We start from the raw sequence: 16,236 nt of genomic DNA on the forward strand, positions 1-16,236 counted from the left end.
TACTCTTTTTCTTAATTCACGGGATTATTTTCAGATTTCATGTCGTTAGTTTGCTTTTTCTTCCTTCAAAAAAGAAACTAAGAAATATTAATCATTTATAATTAATAAAAACCAAAAAAATATTGATATAAAATTAACCATTTCAGAATTAAGTTGACGCTCATGTAGAAAACCAATAAACCTTTTTACGTATTTAACTTTCCGTAATGACTCCTTGTTCCGAAGTTACACAATGACACGTCCAGTGAGTTTCGTCCAATCAACACGCGCCTCAGTTGATAGAACATCGTGACAGCCAATCAGACGTCGCATCGTCCACGGGGGGGGAGGGGTTTAACCGGCCATGCTCGCTCGACTCCTCCCAGTCCGAGAGCTGCAGGACAGAAGGTCGCAGAGCTTCGGCCCAACGGACAACAGACGACACCACGTCCACATGTTCTTGTTCTAGTTGTTAAAGACATTCTTTCTGATAGAAACTGTGAAGAAGAGACATCTTCATCAAGACATCCGGTTCTGACGCAGTTAACTTCTCTCCAGTCGCTGCACATTCATGTTTTATTGTTTGTTTCCTTTCAGCCGGTTGAATGTCAACACTTTCAGTTGTGACCTGAGATCTGATTCATTTTATTTGGAATAAAGAAGAAAGTTTTGAAAAGTTATGTTTGATTTTCCTTCCCATCTCTCCGGATAGAGAGAGACTTGGATCTCTGCCTCACCCGCAGCGAAACCATATTTCTTCATTCATGTTTTAAGTCAAAACTATTTAGTGTAAATAAGAACTGACTCCAGGTCTGGAAAGAGAAGCCAATGCAGAAGTGCCTGAAACTTGTATTCTCTCAACCGACCAGCAGAGGGCGACTCCACTGGTTGTTTCTATAGAAGTCTATGAGAAAATGACTCAAAATAACTTCGGACCACATTAATAAATGTCAGTAAACATTTTTCCAGAGGAGGTTGAGATGTTCTCAATCTCTAGTTTCTCACACAAACATTCAGAACAGACTCAACAGGACAGAAGGAGATATTACATATAATCTTTAATATTCAGAGATTTTATATGAGGGAGGAGTAAACGTCACTTTAAAATAACAAGGAAACTAAAGAACATATGAGACTCTAGATATTATTCAAAGTTGTTTATGTCTGGAGAAGATCTTCATTAATAAAGCATCAAGTCTCAGTTTGTGAAAGTGGCTGAGGACTCGAGCTCAATCTGATCCAACTGGATTTCAGGCTCATGCTTTTTCTATTTCTCACAAATATATTTTTGAAAATATTTGCAGGATTGATCGACCCAGGACTTCAGGTACGTGGCTCCGTCTTTCTCCCCCATCCTCACACAGTTCTCTCCATCAGGATTCTCCTTGTACCAGTTGTCTGGCTGGCCCTCACGCCAAAACATCAAACTGTGAAACACAGAACCGGATCCATGAAAACCTTCATACTGACGTCGATGACAAAAAGTGTTTTCTCAATAACAAACCTTGTATCCAGTGATGTGTTGTCCACCCAAAGCCATTCACCCTCTTTCTGTGCGTCTGTCAGTCCGATCCAGAACTTGTCCTCATCATTTTCCATTTTCCCTCTCACTCTAGACTCCAGGAATCTCTGAAGAGCAGAAGGTGATTTATCTGTGACGATGTGATAAAACATGAGAACATCGACCTGCAGCAGTGTTTTATACCTGCTCCTCTCTGTTGTTTATCACAACCAGGTCTCCTCTCATTGATGTGCATTGTGTTCTACTCTGAGTCCAGGATGAAGTAACCGAGGAGAAGAAGTAGCACTTTCCTCCATGTGGCTCCCAGCCGTCCTCACACCTCGGACATGTTTCATCTTTGGAGAGATAACAGCAAAGGAAATCACTGGTTACTTTAGATCTGGAAGCTGCAGTGACTTTGAATGTGAAGAGTTTTGAAAGACTGATGAAAGTTTGAGTTTGAGAGGGTGGTGGTACACTGCCCTTGAGCAAGGCAGCTATTCTGCAACTACAGTTCCAGTCAATAGCTGTGTCTTAATCCAGGGGCAGTGACTACGCTGTCCCATATCAGAGGCTCCTTCAAATGGGGCCGACAGATGCATCCGTCTAACCCAGAGAAACAAAGGCTCCAACGGGTGGATCCTTCCTGTCCCAACCTATCCCAGAATGCATTGCACTCAGGTGACAAACCCTTTTTCAAAAGGTTGAATGAGCCGGCAGGCGTTGAGACGTCCGATGCTTCTCGTTATCACGCTTTAATTTAACTGAACATCTAATGGGACAAATGTTAAAATAAACCAAGGGGCACAAACTCTTTCTCATCTTGTCTAACTTCAGTTCTGTTGCTAGGCAACATCGCTAAGGGCAAACACGAGCATGGAAATCCTTTGTGGACGAGAACGTCTCATTTCTGTTCCCGACCCACCAGGACGCCTCCTTCGTGGGTCGGGTCGACCGCGTCCTCTGAAGGAAGCAGCCGCTGAACTGAGACACAGCTGAAGTGACTGAATCCATCAGTCCTTCAGTGTTTCTTTAATCATCATCAGGAGAAGCTAATGTGTGACTCACCTCTTACTGAAGGAGGTTTAGTCGGCTGCTCCACTTTGCTCGGTTCTGTCCCATTGAGTATTTCTGTTAAACAAAATGTAACTTTCATCAGAATCATCTGAACAGAGAAGAAGCAGAAATGTGAAGAAACTACTTTAAGAGGAAGTGACCTTGCTGCGGATGAAACCTTAAAACTTCAGAAATAAAATGAAGAAGTTTACCTGTGAGATGTTTTGCTTCACATTCCTCTTGAAGCTTCTTGGTTTGAGTATTTTCATGAACTGGTTAGAAAAAGACAATCTCATCAGTAAAGGTTAAACCTTCATTTGATAAACGAGTCAGTTCTTGATGACGAGCAGGAGAATCATTAACTTGACATGTTGTTAAATTCCATTTGTTGATTTTACATCTACACAAACAAACATCTAAAAGTAAAAGTTTTAATTTCAAGAAGTGTTTGGACAGATTTTATGACTCATTCTGAAAAATGTACTTTTAGGAATCAAACTCACGGGTTACACCAAGAGCTGTGAGGGCAGCTGCCAGGAGAACACTGAGGACCAGCAGGGCCACTCGCTCCGATGTGACCCCCGATCGCCTGCTTGATGCTGCAGGTTGTTCAACAGCAGAAGAGAAAGATGATGAAGATACATTTCTAATATTCATAATGGTCTTTGAGATGAAGTCCCACTTTCATTTCTTTTGTTTTTACAGTCGACCAACGACCAACAGAAATCAACCCTAACAGATTAAAGAGCGAGTGTAGCCGACAGGAAGTAGAAGGCTCAAGTGTTTCTTTGGAGTTGACTATAAATATTTCTCGGACCTTTCATAACAGTCACTTCCTCATTTTCTTTTTTTTTTTCACACCTGTGACTTATTCTCACACTTTTGTAGAAGAAACACACGCTGGCAGTTTTTACCTCTCTCTTAATCTTTTAAATAGAATTGAACTTCCTTTTTACTCAAACTAACGATGAACATTTACTCACAGAAGTGGCTTCAACCTGATGCAATGTACATGAGGGTCAAAATCATTAAAGGCAGAAAACATTTTTCATTTAGGAATTTTATTTTTTACTTTATTATACATCAATATAGCTTCAACTAACTTATGTCCATTATCATTTGATCTGCAGATTATCTTTCGTATAATACAAAGGTTTTTTTTGGTCATTTCCTTTGAAAAACTTGTGACACGATTGTTAAATTAGTTCCAAGCAGTTTATCACCCACCAGGCAGCTCTGCAGGTCGCTGAGCTTTTGAGATCTTGACTTCAGAATAAGTGGGTTCATCTGTAGAGGGTGTGGCCACTGTAACACAAAAATATACATATATGTAGATTTATGTTCTGCTGATGAAAATGAACAATTTCCAAATGAACAACTCACTGTTTTAACCTCTAAAATTGATAACAATAATAATAATATAAAACAATGTATACATTCAGTTATCAGTATAATACTTTAAAACTCACCATCTGTGTTTCCTCTCGCTCTTTTGAACTTAATATCAGAGTAAAGAACTTCAGCTTCATCCATTTTCCTGCTGTGGGATCATCAGTGAGGATAAATTCTGATATAAATTTAGTTTAGTCCGACACAAGCTTGAAAACTGTTCTAATCTTTCCTGTCAGACTCAAATGTGCTGAAGGCTCTAAGAAGACGTCTAGTTTCTCCAGACCACATAAATAAGATATTTCACTTCCTCAAGTTTTGGTCAAACAGATATTTGTTGTTTTCTAACAGTGACGTCTCAGACGTGAGTGATGTTATTCAGTTTGAATGTTTCATTAAGGAAGTGAACATGTTGTTTATTTCGAGTAAGTTCAAATTTCCCTGTATTATTTAATACAATTATCTACATTATTCTGAAGTGTTTCCTTTGTCTATGATTAGTATTCTTTAACATTTTAGTATTTGAAGTATATTTTGAAGTCAAGACTTTTAATTTTCAACAATTATTTTGCGTATGATATATATTTTATATAGAGTTTGTATACAATAACATAAATTTAAGTAAATTATGCAAAATAATATAAACAATGAAATCAATGGAAACATATTAAATTCACTTGAGCTACAATAAATCTGCTCTGTTTCCCACAAAAAATCATAATTAATTCTACTGTTTTTCTTAATTCACGGGATTATTTTCAGATTTCATGTCGTTAGTTTGCTTTTTCTTCCTGTAAAAAGAGAAACTAAGAAATATTAATCATTTATAATTAATAAAAACCAAAATAATATTGATATAAAATAAACTATTTCAGAATTAAGTTGACGCTCATGTAGAAAACCAATAAACCTTTTTGCGTATTTAACTTTCCGTAATGACTCCTTGTTCGGAAGTTACACAATGACGCATCCAGTGAGTTTCGTCCAATCAACACGCTCCTCAGTTGATAGAACATCGTGACAGCCAATCAGACGCCGCATCGTCCACGCGGGGGGAGGGGTTTAACCGGCCATGCTCGCTCGACTCCTCCCAGTCCGAGAGCTGCAGGACAGAAGGTCGCAGAGCTTCGGCCCAACGGACAACAGACGACACCACGTCCACATGTTCTTGTTCTAGTTGTTAAAGACATTCTTTCTGATAGAAGCTGTGAAGAAGAGACATCTTCATCAAGACATCCGGTTCTGACGCAGTTAACTTCTCTCCAGTCGCTGCACATTCATGTTTTATTGTTTGTTTCCTTTCAGTCGGTTGAATGTCAACACTTTCAGTTGTGACCTGAGATCTGATTCATTTTATTTGGAATAAAGAAGAAAGTTTTGAAAAGTTATGTTTGATTTTCCTTCCCATCTCTCCAGATAGAGAGAGACTTGGATCTCTGCCTCACCCGCAGCGAAACCATATTTCTTCATTCATGTTTTAAGTCAAAACTATTGAGTGTAAATAAGAACTGACTCCAGGTCTGGAAAGAGAAGCCAATGCAGAAGTGCCTGAAACTTGTATTCTCTCAACCGACCAGCAGAGGGAGACTCCACTGGTTGTTTCTATAGAAGTCTGTGAGAAAATGACTCAAAATAACTTCTCACCACATTAATAAATGTCAGTAAACATATTTCCAGAGGAGGTTGAGATGTTCTCAATCTGTAGTTTCTCACACAAACACTCAGAACAGACTCAACAGGTCAGAAGGAGATATTATATATAATTTTTAATATTCATAGATTTTATATGAGGGAGGAGTAGATGTCACTTAAAATAACAAGGAAACTGAAGAACATATGAGACTCTAGATATTATTCAAAGTTGTTTATGTCTGGAGAAGATCTTCATTAATAAAGTATCATGTCTCAGTTTGTGAAAGTGGCTGAAGACTCGAGCTCAATCTGATCCAACTGGATTTCAGGCTCATGCTTTTTCTGGTTTCTCACAAATATATTTATGAGGCCATTTGCAGTATTTATCTTCCCAGGTCTTCAGGTTCGTGGCTCCGTCTTTCTCCCCCATCCTCACACAGTCCTGTCCATCAGGATTATCCCATGCCCAGTTGTCTGGCTCGCCCTCACGCCAAAACGTCAAACTGTGAAACACAGAACCGGATCCATGAAAACCTTCATACTGACGTCGATGACAAAAAGTGTTTTCTCAATAACAAACTTTGGATCCAGTCGTGTGTCGTCCACCCAAAGCCATTCATCCTCTTTCTGTGCGTCTGTCAGTCCGATCCAGAACTTTTCCTCATCTTTTTCCATTTTCCCTCTCACTCTAGACTCCAGGAATCTCTGAAGAGCAGAATGTGATTTATCTGTGACGATGTGATAAAACATGAGAACATCGACCTGCAGCAGTGTTTTATACCTGCTCCTCTCTGTTGTTTATCACAACCAGGTCTCCACTCATTGATGTGCATTGTTTTCTACTCTTATTCCAGGATGAAGTAACCCAGGAGAAGAAGTAGCACTTTCCTCCATGTGGCTCCCAGCCGTCCTCACACCTCGGACATGTTTCATCTTTGGAGAGATAACAGCAAAGGAAATCACTGGTTACTTTAGATCTGGAAGCTGCAGTGACTTTGAATGTGAAGAGTTTTGAAAGACTGATGAAAGTTTGAGTTTGAGAGGGTGGTGGTACACTGCCCTTGAGCAAGGCAGCTATTCTGCAACTGCAGTTCCAGTCAATAGCTGTGTCTTAATCCAGGGGCAGTGACTACGCTGTCCCATATCAGAGGCTCCTTCAAATGGGGCCGACAGATGCATCCGTCTAACCCAGAGAAACAAAGGCTCCAACGGGTGGATCCTTCCTGTCCCAACCTATCCCAGAATGCATTGCACTCGGGTGACAAACCCTTTTTCATAAGGTTGATGGAGCCGGCAGGCGTTGAGACTCGTTATCACGCTTTGATTTAACTGAACATCTAATGGGACAAATGTTAAAATAAACCAACGGGCGTAAAGTCTTTCTCATCTTGTCTAACTTCAGTTCTGTTGCTAGGCAACAGCAGTAAGGCAGACATGGAAATCCTTTGTGGACGAGAACGTCTCATTTCTGTTCCCGACCCACCAGGACGCCTCCTTCGTGGGTCGGGTCGACCGCGTCCTCTGAAGGAAGCAGCCGCTGAACTGAGACACAGCTGAAGTGACTGAATCCATCAGTCCTTCACTGTTTCTTTAATCATCAGGAGAAGATAATGTGTGACTCACCTCTTACTGAAGGAGGTTTAGTCGGCTGCTCCACTTTGCTCGGTTCTGTCCCACTGAGTATTTCTGTTAAACAAAATGTAACTTTCATCAGAATCATCTGAACAGAGAAGAAGCAGAAATGTGAAGAAACTACTTTAAGAGGAAGTGACCTTGCTGCGGATGAAACCTTAAAACTTCAGAAACAAAATGAAGAAGTTTACCTGTGAGAATTTTTGCCTCATCTTGATATTTTTGGAGTCTCTTCTTTGTTTGAGTATTTTCATGAACTGATTAGAAAAAGACAATCTCATTAGTAAAGGTTAAACCTTCATTTGATAAACGAGTCAGTTCTTGATGACGAGCAGGAGAATCATTAACTTGACATGTTGTTAAATTCCATTTGTTGATTTTACATCAACACAAACAAACATCTAAAAGTAAAAGTTTTAATTTCAAGAAGATATTATGACTTGTTCTGAAAAGTTTACTTTTAGGAATCAAACTCACGGGTTACACCAAGAGCTGTGAGGGCAGCTGCCAGGAGAACACTGAGGACCAGCAGGACCACTCGCTCCCATGTGACCCCCGATCGCCTGCTTGATGCTGCAGGTTGTTCAACAGCAGAAGAGAAAGATGATGAAGATACATTTCTAATATTCATAATGGTCTTTGAGATGAAGTCCCACTTTCATGTCTTTTGTTTTTACAGTCGACCAACGACCAACAGAAATCAACCCTAACAGATTAAAGAGCGAGTGTAGCCGACAGGAAGTAGAAGCCTCGACTGTTTCTTTAGTAATTGACTATAAATATATCTTTTACCTTTCATAACTCTTCCTCTTTTCTTTTCTTTTATTTCAAACAACTGACTTAGCCACACACTTTTGTAGAGGAAACACACCAAGATGGTTTTTACAGCTTCTTTGAATCTTTCAACTAGAATTGAACTTCCTTTATCCTCGAACTAACGATGAACATTTACTCACAGAAGTGGCTTCAAACTGATGCAGTTTACATGAGGGTTAAAATCATTTAAAGGCAGAAAACACATTTTATTATGTGATTGAACTCAAGGTTCAGGACAGGAATGTTATTTTTTACTTTAGTATACACAACAATATGGCTGCAGCTAGCTTATGTTCATTATCATTTGATCTGCAGATTATTTTTCCTACAATACAAAGTCAGAAAATATTGAAAAGGTCTCAAGGTCATTAGCTGTGTCTTCAGAATGCACAATGAAAAACCAGAATAAATAAAAATCAATAATGTTGTTTTGTTTGGTCTTTTCCTTTAAAAAACTGTTGACACGATTGTTAAAATAGTTTCATGCAGTTTATCACTCACCAGGTCGCTGAGTTTCTGAATAGTTGACGTTGGAATAATCGGGTTCATCTGTAGAGGGTGTGGCCACTGCAACACAAAAATATACATATATGCAGTGTTGGGAGTAACGGCGTTTAAGTATAACGGCGTTACTAACGGAGTTCTTTTTCAGTAACGGAGTAATCTAATTAATTACTTTTGTCATCGTTACAACGCCGTTATCGGTATTGATAATGTAAAGTGGCGCGTTACTACAATTTGGTTGAATGAAGCGGTCAGTCGGCGATCTCAACCGGCAGCGACTCCGCAGTCCCCGACCGGCCAGGGCTTACTCAGTCTCTCTCAGAGGTCCGCTCCTTAGATCTATTTCGACCTCCCTCAGACCGTCACCACGGTCTTAACACGAATGATGTCCTCATCTCCCTATCCTCGAGACCAAATATCAACAATGTCACGTGAGTGACCTTAAGGGGGCTGGGCTCACCGCCCATAAAGCTCCCCGGTGAGCGCGGCCGCCTCCTCTTTTCTTCACTCGCCTCATCCGAGACCGACAGGTAAGTAAGATATTTTGGGACTCCACTTTTATCAATCCGACACTTTTGTGCAGGCGCCTTGTGTCCCTGAGGATTGTTTGTGGTTTTCCCCTTCTCTAAAAGTGAGGCAGAGGGCTACACTGCATGTGTTAAGCTCTGCTCTTTGTTTCAGGCAGCTTAATTAGCTGCACCTGGCACTAACTACTCATGTTCACAGCTTTGGGTAAGTATTGTTTATCTCGTGCTGTTTGTGTCCATACAGAGTTTGTTCTCTTACAGGAGTGAGTAGAAAAGTTGGGAAGCTTAATCAATAAATAATATATCCCTTAAAACTGATTTGGATCGGGGGTGCCCCCCCCTCCTCACCCGGTAACTCGCTGTCCGCAGGGAGTGGGGTTTCTCCAACTCCCCCTCGTGCGTTCGCGCACAATGAGTGGAGGTGAGTTAAAGCCAACCTTTTCACGTTTATTTGCCTTTCAAAAATGAATAAATAAACCGTGTTTGAGGCCAGGTAGTGTCCCCTTTTCACCTCTGTGCGCAGCAGGTGGGATTGTTTGCCTGTGTTCCCTGTATAAAATACAGTTGGTTATTGGTTATCACCCTTTGTAGGTGCTATTTTGTTTCCCTTAAAGCCCTGTTCGCAGTGGCTGGGATGTTGTTCTCTCTCCACCCCCCCACCCCCCTTGTTTTCTGCCATTGCAGGCATACAGTGGGCATTTTCAGGTGAATTAGTTATTTCACCCCTTCCTTCGTTTTATGTGATATTGGCCAGCTGTGATTAGCCTGTTTATAAGATCCCCTTTACCAGCTATCCGTAGCTGCTGGGCGCTATTGTTTATATATTTATTCTTAAATCACAAAAGTAACACATAAATGTCCTTACATTTGTGCCATTATTGCCGGGGTATCATGGATCCCCGAGATGGCCACCGTGAATGCCCGACTTGTTTGGGCATGGCACATTTAATGGATGATATTGAGAACCCCTGTGTGGCAGCAGTGGAACTGCCTGTGGAGGAGCGTGTTAAAAGAGCCAGATGGGTGGAGCAGTCTGTTCGTGCTGGGGCCGTGCAGCCTCTACCAGACAAACTAAATGAAAGGGGACACACCTCAAGGAAAGCCCCCCGAAAACGTGGGCATGAGCACACCCCTGTTCGCAGGCGGGACTCAAGCGAGACACAGGCTCCAAAACCTTCACAGAACCCAGCTGGTCAGCATGATGACACTCAGCTGCAAATCCTAGCGGCCATACGTGGTCTGTCAGACAGGTTGGGTAGAGTTGAGGCCCAGTACCCGGCCACAACAGCTAGGGCATCGAGGAGGAGAATGTGGTTCACCCTGACATTCTCTCTCTCTATGCTCAAAATTCCCTTTTTGAAAGTGATGGGCAGTCTGAGGGTGCTGCTGGGCTAAAACAGCCTAAATCCACACAATGTGAGGGGGCGTCCAACCTCAGCAACATGGGTGAAAGTGAGCCTTCACCCATGGACGTCATCTCAAGGGTTTCAAGTGCGGCAAAAATTGTGGGGCTCAATGTTCCAACTGAGGCTCCTGCTCCAATGGATGGGATTTGGGCCGGCATCACTCAGACCCAGCAATCAGTTACTGTACCTGTGGCTGGTGACTATTTGCACATGCTCAGGAAAGCATGGAACATCCCAAGTGGGGCACCTCAGTTCAATGCAGGTTGCCGGAGACTGACTAAGAATCAGTATGCTCCTGAAACAGGTATGGGGGATATGCCTCCAGTTGAGCGGGAGATGGCAGCCTTAACATCTCTGGGTCCAGAGCGGGTAACCACCAATCCACGCTGTCCCCTGAAAGAGTGTGATAAGTCAGACCGACTGGTGTCTCGGACTTATAATGCAGCCACACGAGCAGCCCGCTCGGGCAATGCACTCGCCATTTTATTGGCAGCTCTTAGGAGAACAGCCAACCCAGAGGACCAGGACACCATGAGCCTGATAGACTCTGCCCTGGTCACTCATTCCCAGTTAACAAGGGACATTGGTGCAGCTATGTCATCTGCCATGGTAGCTCGGAGGCAGATCTGGTTGGCACAGACAACTCTTCCCGAGAATATCAGGAAAGAACTGACCAATATGCCAGTCGTGCCGGCACATGTTTTTCATCCTGACTCCCAGGGTGTGTTAGATAAGGCTGAACAGTCTCGGCGTACCAGAGAGTCAGTACAGCGCACTTTCAGAGGGGCTGCGACTACCAGGTATAAACTTAGGGGCTCCCAGCCTCCCCACCGATCATCATCCTGGGCCCGTAAGGAGCCATGGGTGAATGACAGGCGACAGGCTACAGGATTCACAGCCTCTGGTGACTCCAAACAGCCTTCACAAAGTCGACGTGGGTTCTATCCCCGTTTTTCGACTAGAGGTGCTCCCCAGAGGAGGCGCCCCCCCAGAGGTCAAGGACCTCGGGGCGGTACAGCCTAGGGGTGGGGGGACACCCGCCGAACTTCATTCTCGGCTATGCCTGGACAGCTGGGAAGAAACTGTGTCAGACCCATGGGTGCTTGCTACAGTATCAAAGGGGTACAGAATTCAGTTTCGGCGGCGGCCCCCCCCTTACTCCAGGATCCGCATGACGATTGTCACGGACCCAGTCCAGGCTCAAATCCTGGCACAGGAAATTTTAACCCTTCTGCAGAAGGATGCAATTATGAAAGTAGATCCAGACGAACAGCTCACTGGCTTCTACTCCACGTATTTCCTCGTGCCGAAAAAAGATGGCGGAATACGTCCCATCTTGGACCTAAGGCGATTAAACGCCTTCATAAAGGTACTTCCTTTCAAGATGCTGACCACGGGTCAGATCTTAGAATCTATCGAAAGAGGAGAGTGGTTCACCTCGATAGACCTGGAAGACGCGTACTTCCATGTGCCCATCTGTCCAAACCACAGACCTTTTCTTCAGTTTGCATTCCAGGGGCAAGCCTATCAGTTCAAGGTCCTGCCATTTGGCCTTTCCCTCTCACCAAGGGTGTTCACCAGAGTGGTTGGGGCGGCCTTGTCTCCTCTCCAGTTGTCAGGAGTAAAAATCCTTCCCTACCTGGACGACTGGCTGATTTGTGCTCCATCTCTTGGCCAAGTTGTAGAGGATACCCAGAGGGTGTTGTCGCATGTACGGTCCTTGGGTTTCAAGGTAAATGTGACGAAAAGCAACCTCGAGCCAAGGCAGCAGGTGATTTTTCTGGGACTTTGCTTGAATTCCCTTACAATGTCTGCATCCCTCACATCTCAGAGGGTGGGGAAGATTCTAGTCTTCCGGAAACGATTCCGTCTCGGCAGGCAGCTACAATTTATCAGCTTTCAGAGGATGCTGGGGATGATTTCAGCCGCAGCAGCTGTTGTTCCTCTGGGCCTCCTCAGGGCCAGGCCAATTCAGAGGTGGCTGAATGCCTTCAAGCTCAACCCGAAGCTGGACAGACACGTGAAACTTCGTGTGACACGCACATGTCTCCAAGCCTTACGCCCATGGGCAGACCGGGTGCTCTTGCTCCAAGGAGTCCCCCTTGGGAACATTCCCTCGAGGAGGACAGTGGTGACGACAGATGCTTCCCTCACAGGTTGGGGAGCAGTCTGGGAAGGCAGAATGGTGCGTGGCCCGTGGATACCCCCTTGGGGTGGCGAACACATCAATGTTCTGGAGTTGAGAGCGGTTCACCTTGCTCTGAAGGCTCTCCTTTCCTCCATCCAGGGCAGGCATGTCTTGATAAGGACAGACAGCACTTCAACTGTGTATCATATAAATCACCAGGGAGGCACAAGGTCCCTGCGTTGCCTCCAGGTGGCACAGAAACTTCTGTTTTGGGCTTTTCAGCATCTGGCTTCACTCAAAGCAATCTTTATCCCAGGGATTGTAAATCGAGCAGCAGACCTCTTGTCCAGGACTGGTCCTCTCCCAGGAGAATGGAGACTTCATCCAGAGGTTGTATCCCTCCTATGGAGTCGGTTTGGCACGGCTCAGGCCGATCTATTCGCATCAGCAGAGACAACCCACTGCAGGATGTGGTTCTCTCTGGAAAACCAGGGAGGTCCCCTAGGCCTAGATGCACTATCTCAAGAATGGCCGGAAGGGTTGTTGTACGCTTTTCCTCCATTCCCTCTGATTCCCCAGGTACTCAACCGGGTTGCCTCGGGCCACTACGAGGTGCTGTTAATAGCCCCCAGGTGGCCAGGGAGGCATTGGTTCCCAACGCTCCTTCGCCTGGTTCACGGTCAACCATGGGCCCTGCCAGTCAGGGCAGACCTCCTCTCACAGGCAGAAGCTCAGATATGGCACCCCAGATCAGACATCCTGCAGCTTTGGGCTTGGCCCCTTCTCAGTACCTCTCTCAAAGGTTAGATGAGGCTGTCCTGAGGACCATAGACAATGCCCGGGCTCCCTCCACTCGGGCTAACTATGGCCATAAATGGAGTGTGTTTTCTACATGGTGTCGCAACAGACAGGAAAATCCAGCCGCTTGTCCTATTGAGCTGATTCTCCGTTTCCTTCAGTCACTTTTGGACTCTAACAGGGCACCTAGCACCATTAAGGTATACACTGCCGCAATCTCTTTCTTCCATGAGACAGTGGGAGATGTTACAGTTGGTAGACACCCTCTAGTGTCTCAGTTCATTAAGGGAGCACACCGCCTGCGACCAAGCAGGGCTCCCAGGGCTCCATCGTGGCAACTCCCCTTGGTATTACGGTCCCTGATGCAGTCTCCCTTTGAACCCATAGGGCAATCCAGCCTTAAGTCTCTATCTTACAAAACAGCTTTCCTCCTGGCTATATGCTCTGCCAAAAGGGTGAGTGAATTGCATGCTCTGTCAATAAGTGACGATTGTCTAAGATGGAGGGCAGGTGACTCAGGTGTGTCTCTGTGGCCAAACCCCTCGTTTTTGCCTAAGGTCATAAACCATCAGACGGTAAATCAGGTGATCGAGATCAGCACTTTTCAACCTGATCCGGCTCTACTACAGGAAGAAGCCGGCCTGCCTATGTTGTGCCCAGTAAGGGCACTGAAGGCTTATATTGCACGCACAAAGTCTCTGAGGGGCTCATACTCTCAGTTATTTGTCTGTTTTGGGGGTAAGAAAGTCGGCCACCATTGGATCGTTAATACTATCGCTGAGGCCTATTCTGGACAGAACATACCAGTCCCAGATTCCTTGGTAGCTCATTCCACCAGGGGTATGGCCACTTCCTGGGCTGCTTTAAAGGGGGTCCCTCTTTCAGAAATATGTGCAGCAGCAACATGGAGTGCTCCCTGCACATTCTCTAGATTCTACAGGGTCAATGTGGCTTCCCCCACACCAATGGCTTCCGCAGTGCTGCTCTCAGCTGCTGGGCGAGGATGTGAGGCGGTAGAGTCCTCCGTTCTTCGCGACCCTGATGATACTAGTCATCCGTGTTAAGACGGTGGTGACGGTCTGAGGGAGGTCGAAATAGATCGTAAGTTATGACCATAACTATGGATCTATGAGACCGACCGATGACCGTCACCCTCTTTTGTCACTCAGAACGGGCTGAGGCGTTCAGACAAGGAGGAGGCGGCCGCGCTCACCGGGGAGCTTTATGGGCGGTGAGCCCAGCCCCCTTAAGGTCACTCACGTGACATTGTTGATATTTGGTCTCGAGGATAGGGAGATGAGGACATCATTCGTGGTAAGACCGTGGTGACGGTCATCGGTCGGTCTCATAGATCCATAGTTATGGTCATAACTTACGTTACAATATTACACCCCAGCTGCGTGGAGAGAGCTGTCTCACTGCACGCTCTGACTACAGCTCAAGACAGCGACAATGGCGACGAGCCAGGGAAATTCAAAAGTAGCGTTCAATAACTGGAAGTACCGGCACTACTTCTCACACTACTTAATGGCCAGATTTTCCTTTGTTTCTTTTTACCCAAGTTTACATTTGCACTTGAATTTTATTTTCAATATTTATTTTTATATGTTTTAATTCTATGCATCATATGGCAGGCTGCAATCTATTGAGTTCAAATAAATACCAAATGTTCTAAAATACTGTATATAGTGTTTTTATTCTTCAATCAGTTAATATAAACATCTTTGACGTTAAAGATGTTACAGAACGTAACAGCGTTATAAAACATGAAAAATAACGCCACAGTTACTTTGCTGAGTAACTAATTACTCTAACAATGTGGTAACTGAGGTACTAACTCAATTACTTTTTGGGAGAAGTAATTTGTAACTGTAACTAATTACTTTTTAGAAGTAACTTGAGCAACACTGCATATATGTACATTTATGTTCTGATGGTAAAAGTGTTCACGTTTCTGTCAAACAGAAAAACACAAGGGACGAATCCTGGAGACTTCTGGAATGTTTCAGTTTTACAAAATGGAAAAACAGGGAAGTCAAGTCCACCGAGTCAAAGACTGATGAAAATGAACAATTTCCAAATGAACAACTCACTGTTTTATCATCTCAAATTAATAATAATAATAATAATAATAATAATATAAAACAAGGTGTACACTCAGAATTCAGTATAATTCTTTAAAACTCACCATCTGTGTTTCCTCTCACTCTTGTGGACTTAATACTATAAAGAAATTCAGTTTCATCCATTTTCCTGCTGTGGGATCTGTCGAGGGAATTTCACCCAGACATATATCAAATGCTGTAAGAATTCACGAATCAAACACCACTCATAAACTAAGAACTTAGTTTTTACTTGCAAGGGAAGTCCGGACCTCTGAGTGGGTCGCAGCCAACTTCGACGGTACTTCCCATGCACAGCATATTTATTCGAAAGCTCAGTTACAAGTTATAGGTGGGGTTACATTTGCATACTAGACATAGCTTAATCGTCACATCTTTCAGAGGCGCGTTTCTCTGTCTCAGATACCTCCGCTTAAGGACTGAAAAACAGAAGTTCAGCTAGAGCACAGTTAGAGCAGGAAAGAGAAGTTCAGTCAGAGGGCAAGACTTTTTGTGGTTTTCTTTTGCAAGGCATGTTGTTGCACTAAGAGGTGCTAGCCTGCACCTCTTAGTCAGACACTTTGCATCAGCAGTACATTCAAAACATGATAACTTATATACAATTCTTCTAACAGGATCATCAGTGAGGATACATTTGGAAATAAATTAAGTTTTGTCAGTCACCAGCTCGAAAACTGTTCCAATCTTTCCTATCAGACTCAAATGTGCTGAAGGCTCTAAGAAGACGTCTAGTTCCTCCAGACCA

General features: G+C 43.9%; 2 protein-coding genes and 1 long non-coding RNA gene across 3 annotated transcripts; all 3 read right to left on the reverse strand.

Moving 5' to 3' along the window:
* Positions 1-271: 271 nt before the first annotated feature.
* LOC133025763 (hepatic lectin-like) lies at positions 272-4,069 on the reverse strand. Its single transcript, XM_061092506.1, has 8 exons — positions 4,006-4,069; positions 3,764-3,841; positions 3,040-3,135; positions 2,749-2,808; positions 1,685-1,836; positions 1,484-1,608; positions 1,295-1,406; positions 272-373 (listed from the first exon to the last, which is right to left on the reverse strand). The coding sequence occupies exons 1-8, from the start codon at positions 4,067-4,069 to the stop codon at positions 272-274; spliced, it is 789 nt and encodes a 262-aa protein (XP_060948489.1).
* Positions 4,070-5,678: 1,609 nt separating this feature from the next.
* LOC133025689 (uncharacterized) lies at positions 5,679-6,251 on the reverse strand. The gene is made up of 2 exons (XR_009683157.1): positions 6,138-6,251; positions 5,679-6,060 (listed from the first exon to the last, which is right to left on the reverse strand). It is a non-coding gene; the product is annotated as an uncharacterized LOC133025689 (long non-coding RNA).
* An 81-nt stretch (positions 6,252-6,332) lies between these two features.
* Positions 6,333-16,098, reverse strand: LOC133025764 (C-type lectin domain family 4 member C-like). The gene is made up of 7 exons (XM_061092507.1): positions 15,724-16,098; positions 15,557-15,633; positions 8,507-8,572; positions 7,667-7,762; positions 7,381-7,446; positions 7,181-7,243; positions 6,333-6,490 (listed from the first exon to the last, which is right to left on the reverse strand). The coding sequence occupies exons 1-7, from the start codon at positions 15,789-15,791 to the stop codon at positions 6,333-6,335; spliced, it is 594 nt and encodes a 197-aa protein (XP_060948490.1). The 5' UTR covers positions 15,792-16,098.
* Positions 16,099-16,236: the final 138 nt, after the last annotated feature.

This window comes from Limanda limanda, chromosome 19 (genome assembly GCF_963576545.1).
Source record: "Limanda limanda chromosome 19, fLimLim1.1, whole genome shotgun sequence".
NCBI classification, from domain to species: Eukaryota; Metazoa; Chordata; class Actinopteri; order Pleuronectiformes; family Pleuronectidae; genus Limanda; species Limanda limanda.

What these genes read in the sequence shown, in the direction of transcription:
- LOC133025763 (XM_061092506.1), bottom strand. Translation starts at nt 4,069, where the DNA reads ATGGATGAAGCTGAAGTTCTTTACTCTGATATTAAGTTCAAAAGAGCG. An exon ending in GCGACCTGCAGAGCTGCCTG is followed by an intron (nt 3,136 to 3,763) that starts GTGGGTGATAAA and finishes AACAACCTGCAG; the next exon opens with CATCAAGCAGGCGATCGGGG. An exon ending in CCACGTACCTGAAGTCCTGG is followed by an intron (nt 374 to 1,294) that starts GTCGATCAATCC and finishes TCTGTCCTGCAG; the next exon opens with CTCTCGGACTGGGAGGAGTC.
- LOC133025764 (XM_061092507.1), bottom strand. Translation starts at nt 15,791, where the DNA reads ATGCTGTGCATGGGAAGTACCGTCGAAGTTGGCTGCGACCCACTCAGA. An exon ending in TTCAGAAACTCAGCGACCTG is followed by an intron (nt 7,763 to 8,506) that starts GTGAGTGATAAA and finishes AACAACCTGCAG; the next exon opens with CATCAAGCAGGCGATCGGGG. An exon ending in CACAGCTCTTGGTGTAACCC is followed by an intron (nt 7,447 to 7,666) that starts GTGAGTTTGATT and finishes TTTTCTAATCAG; the next exon opens with TTCATGAAAATACTCAAACA.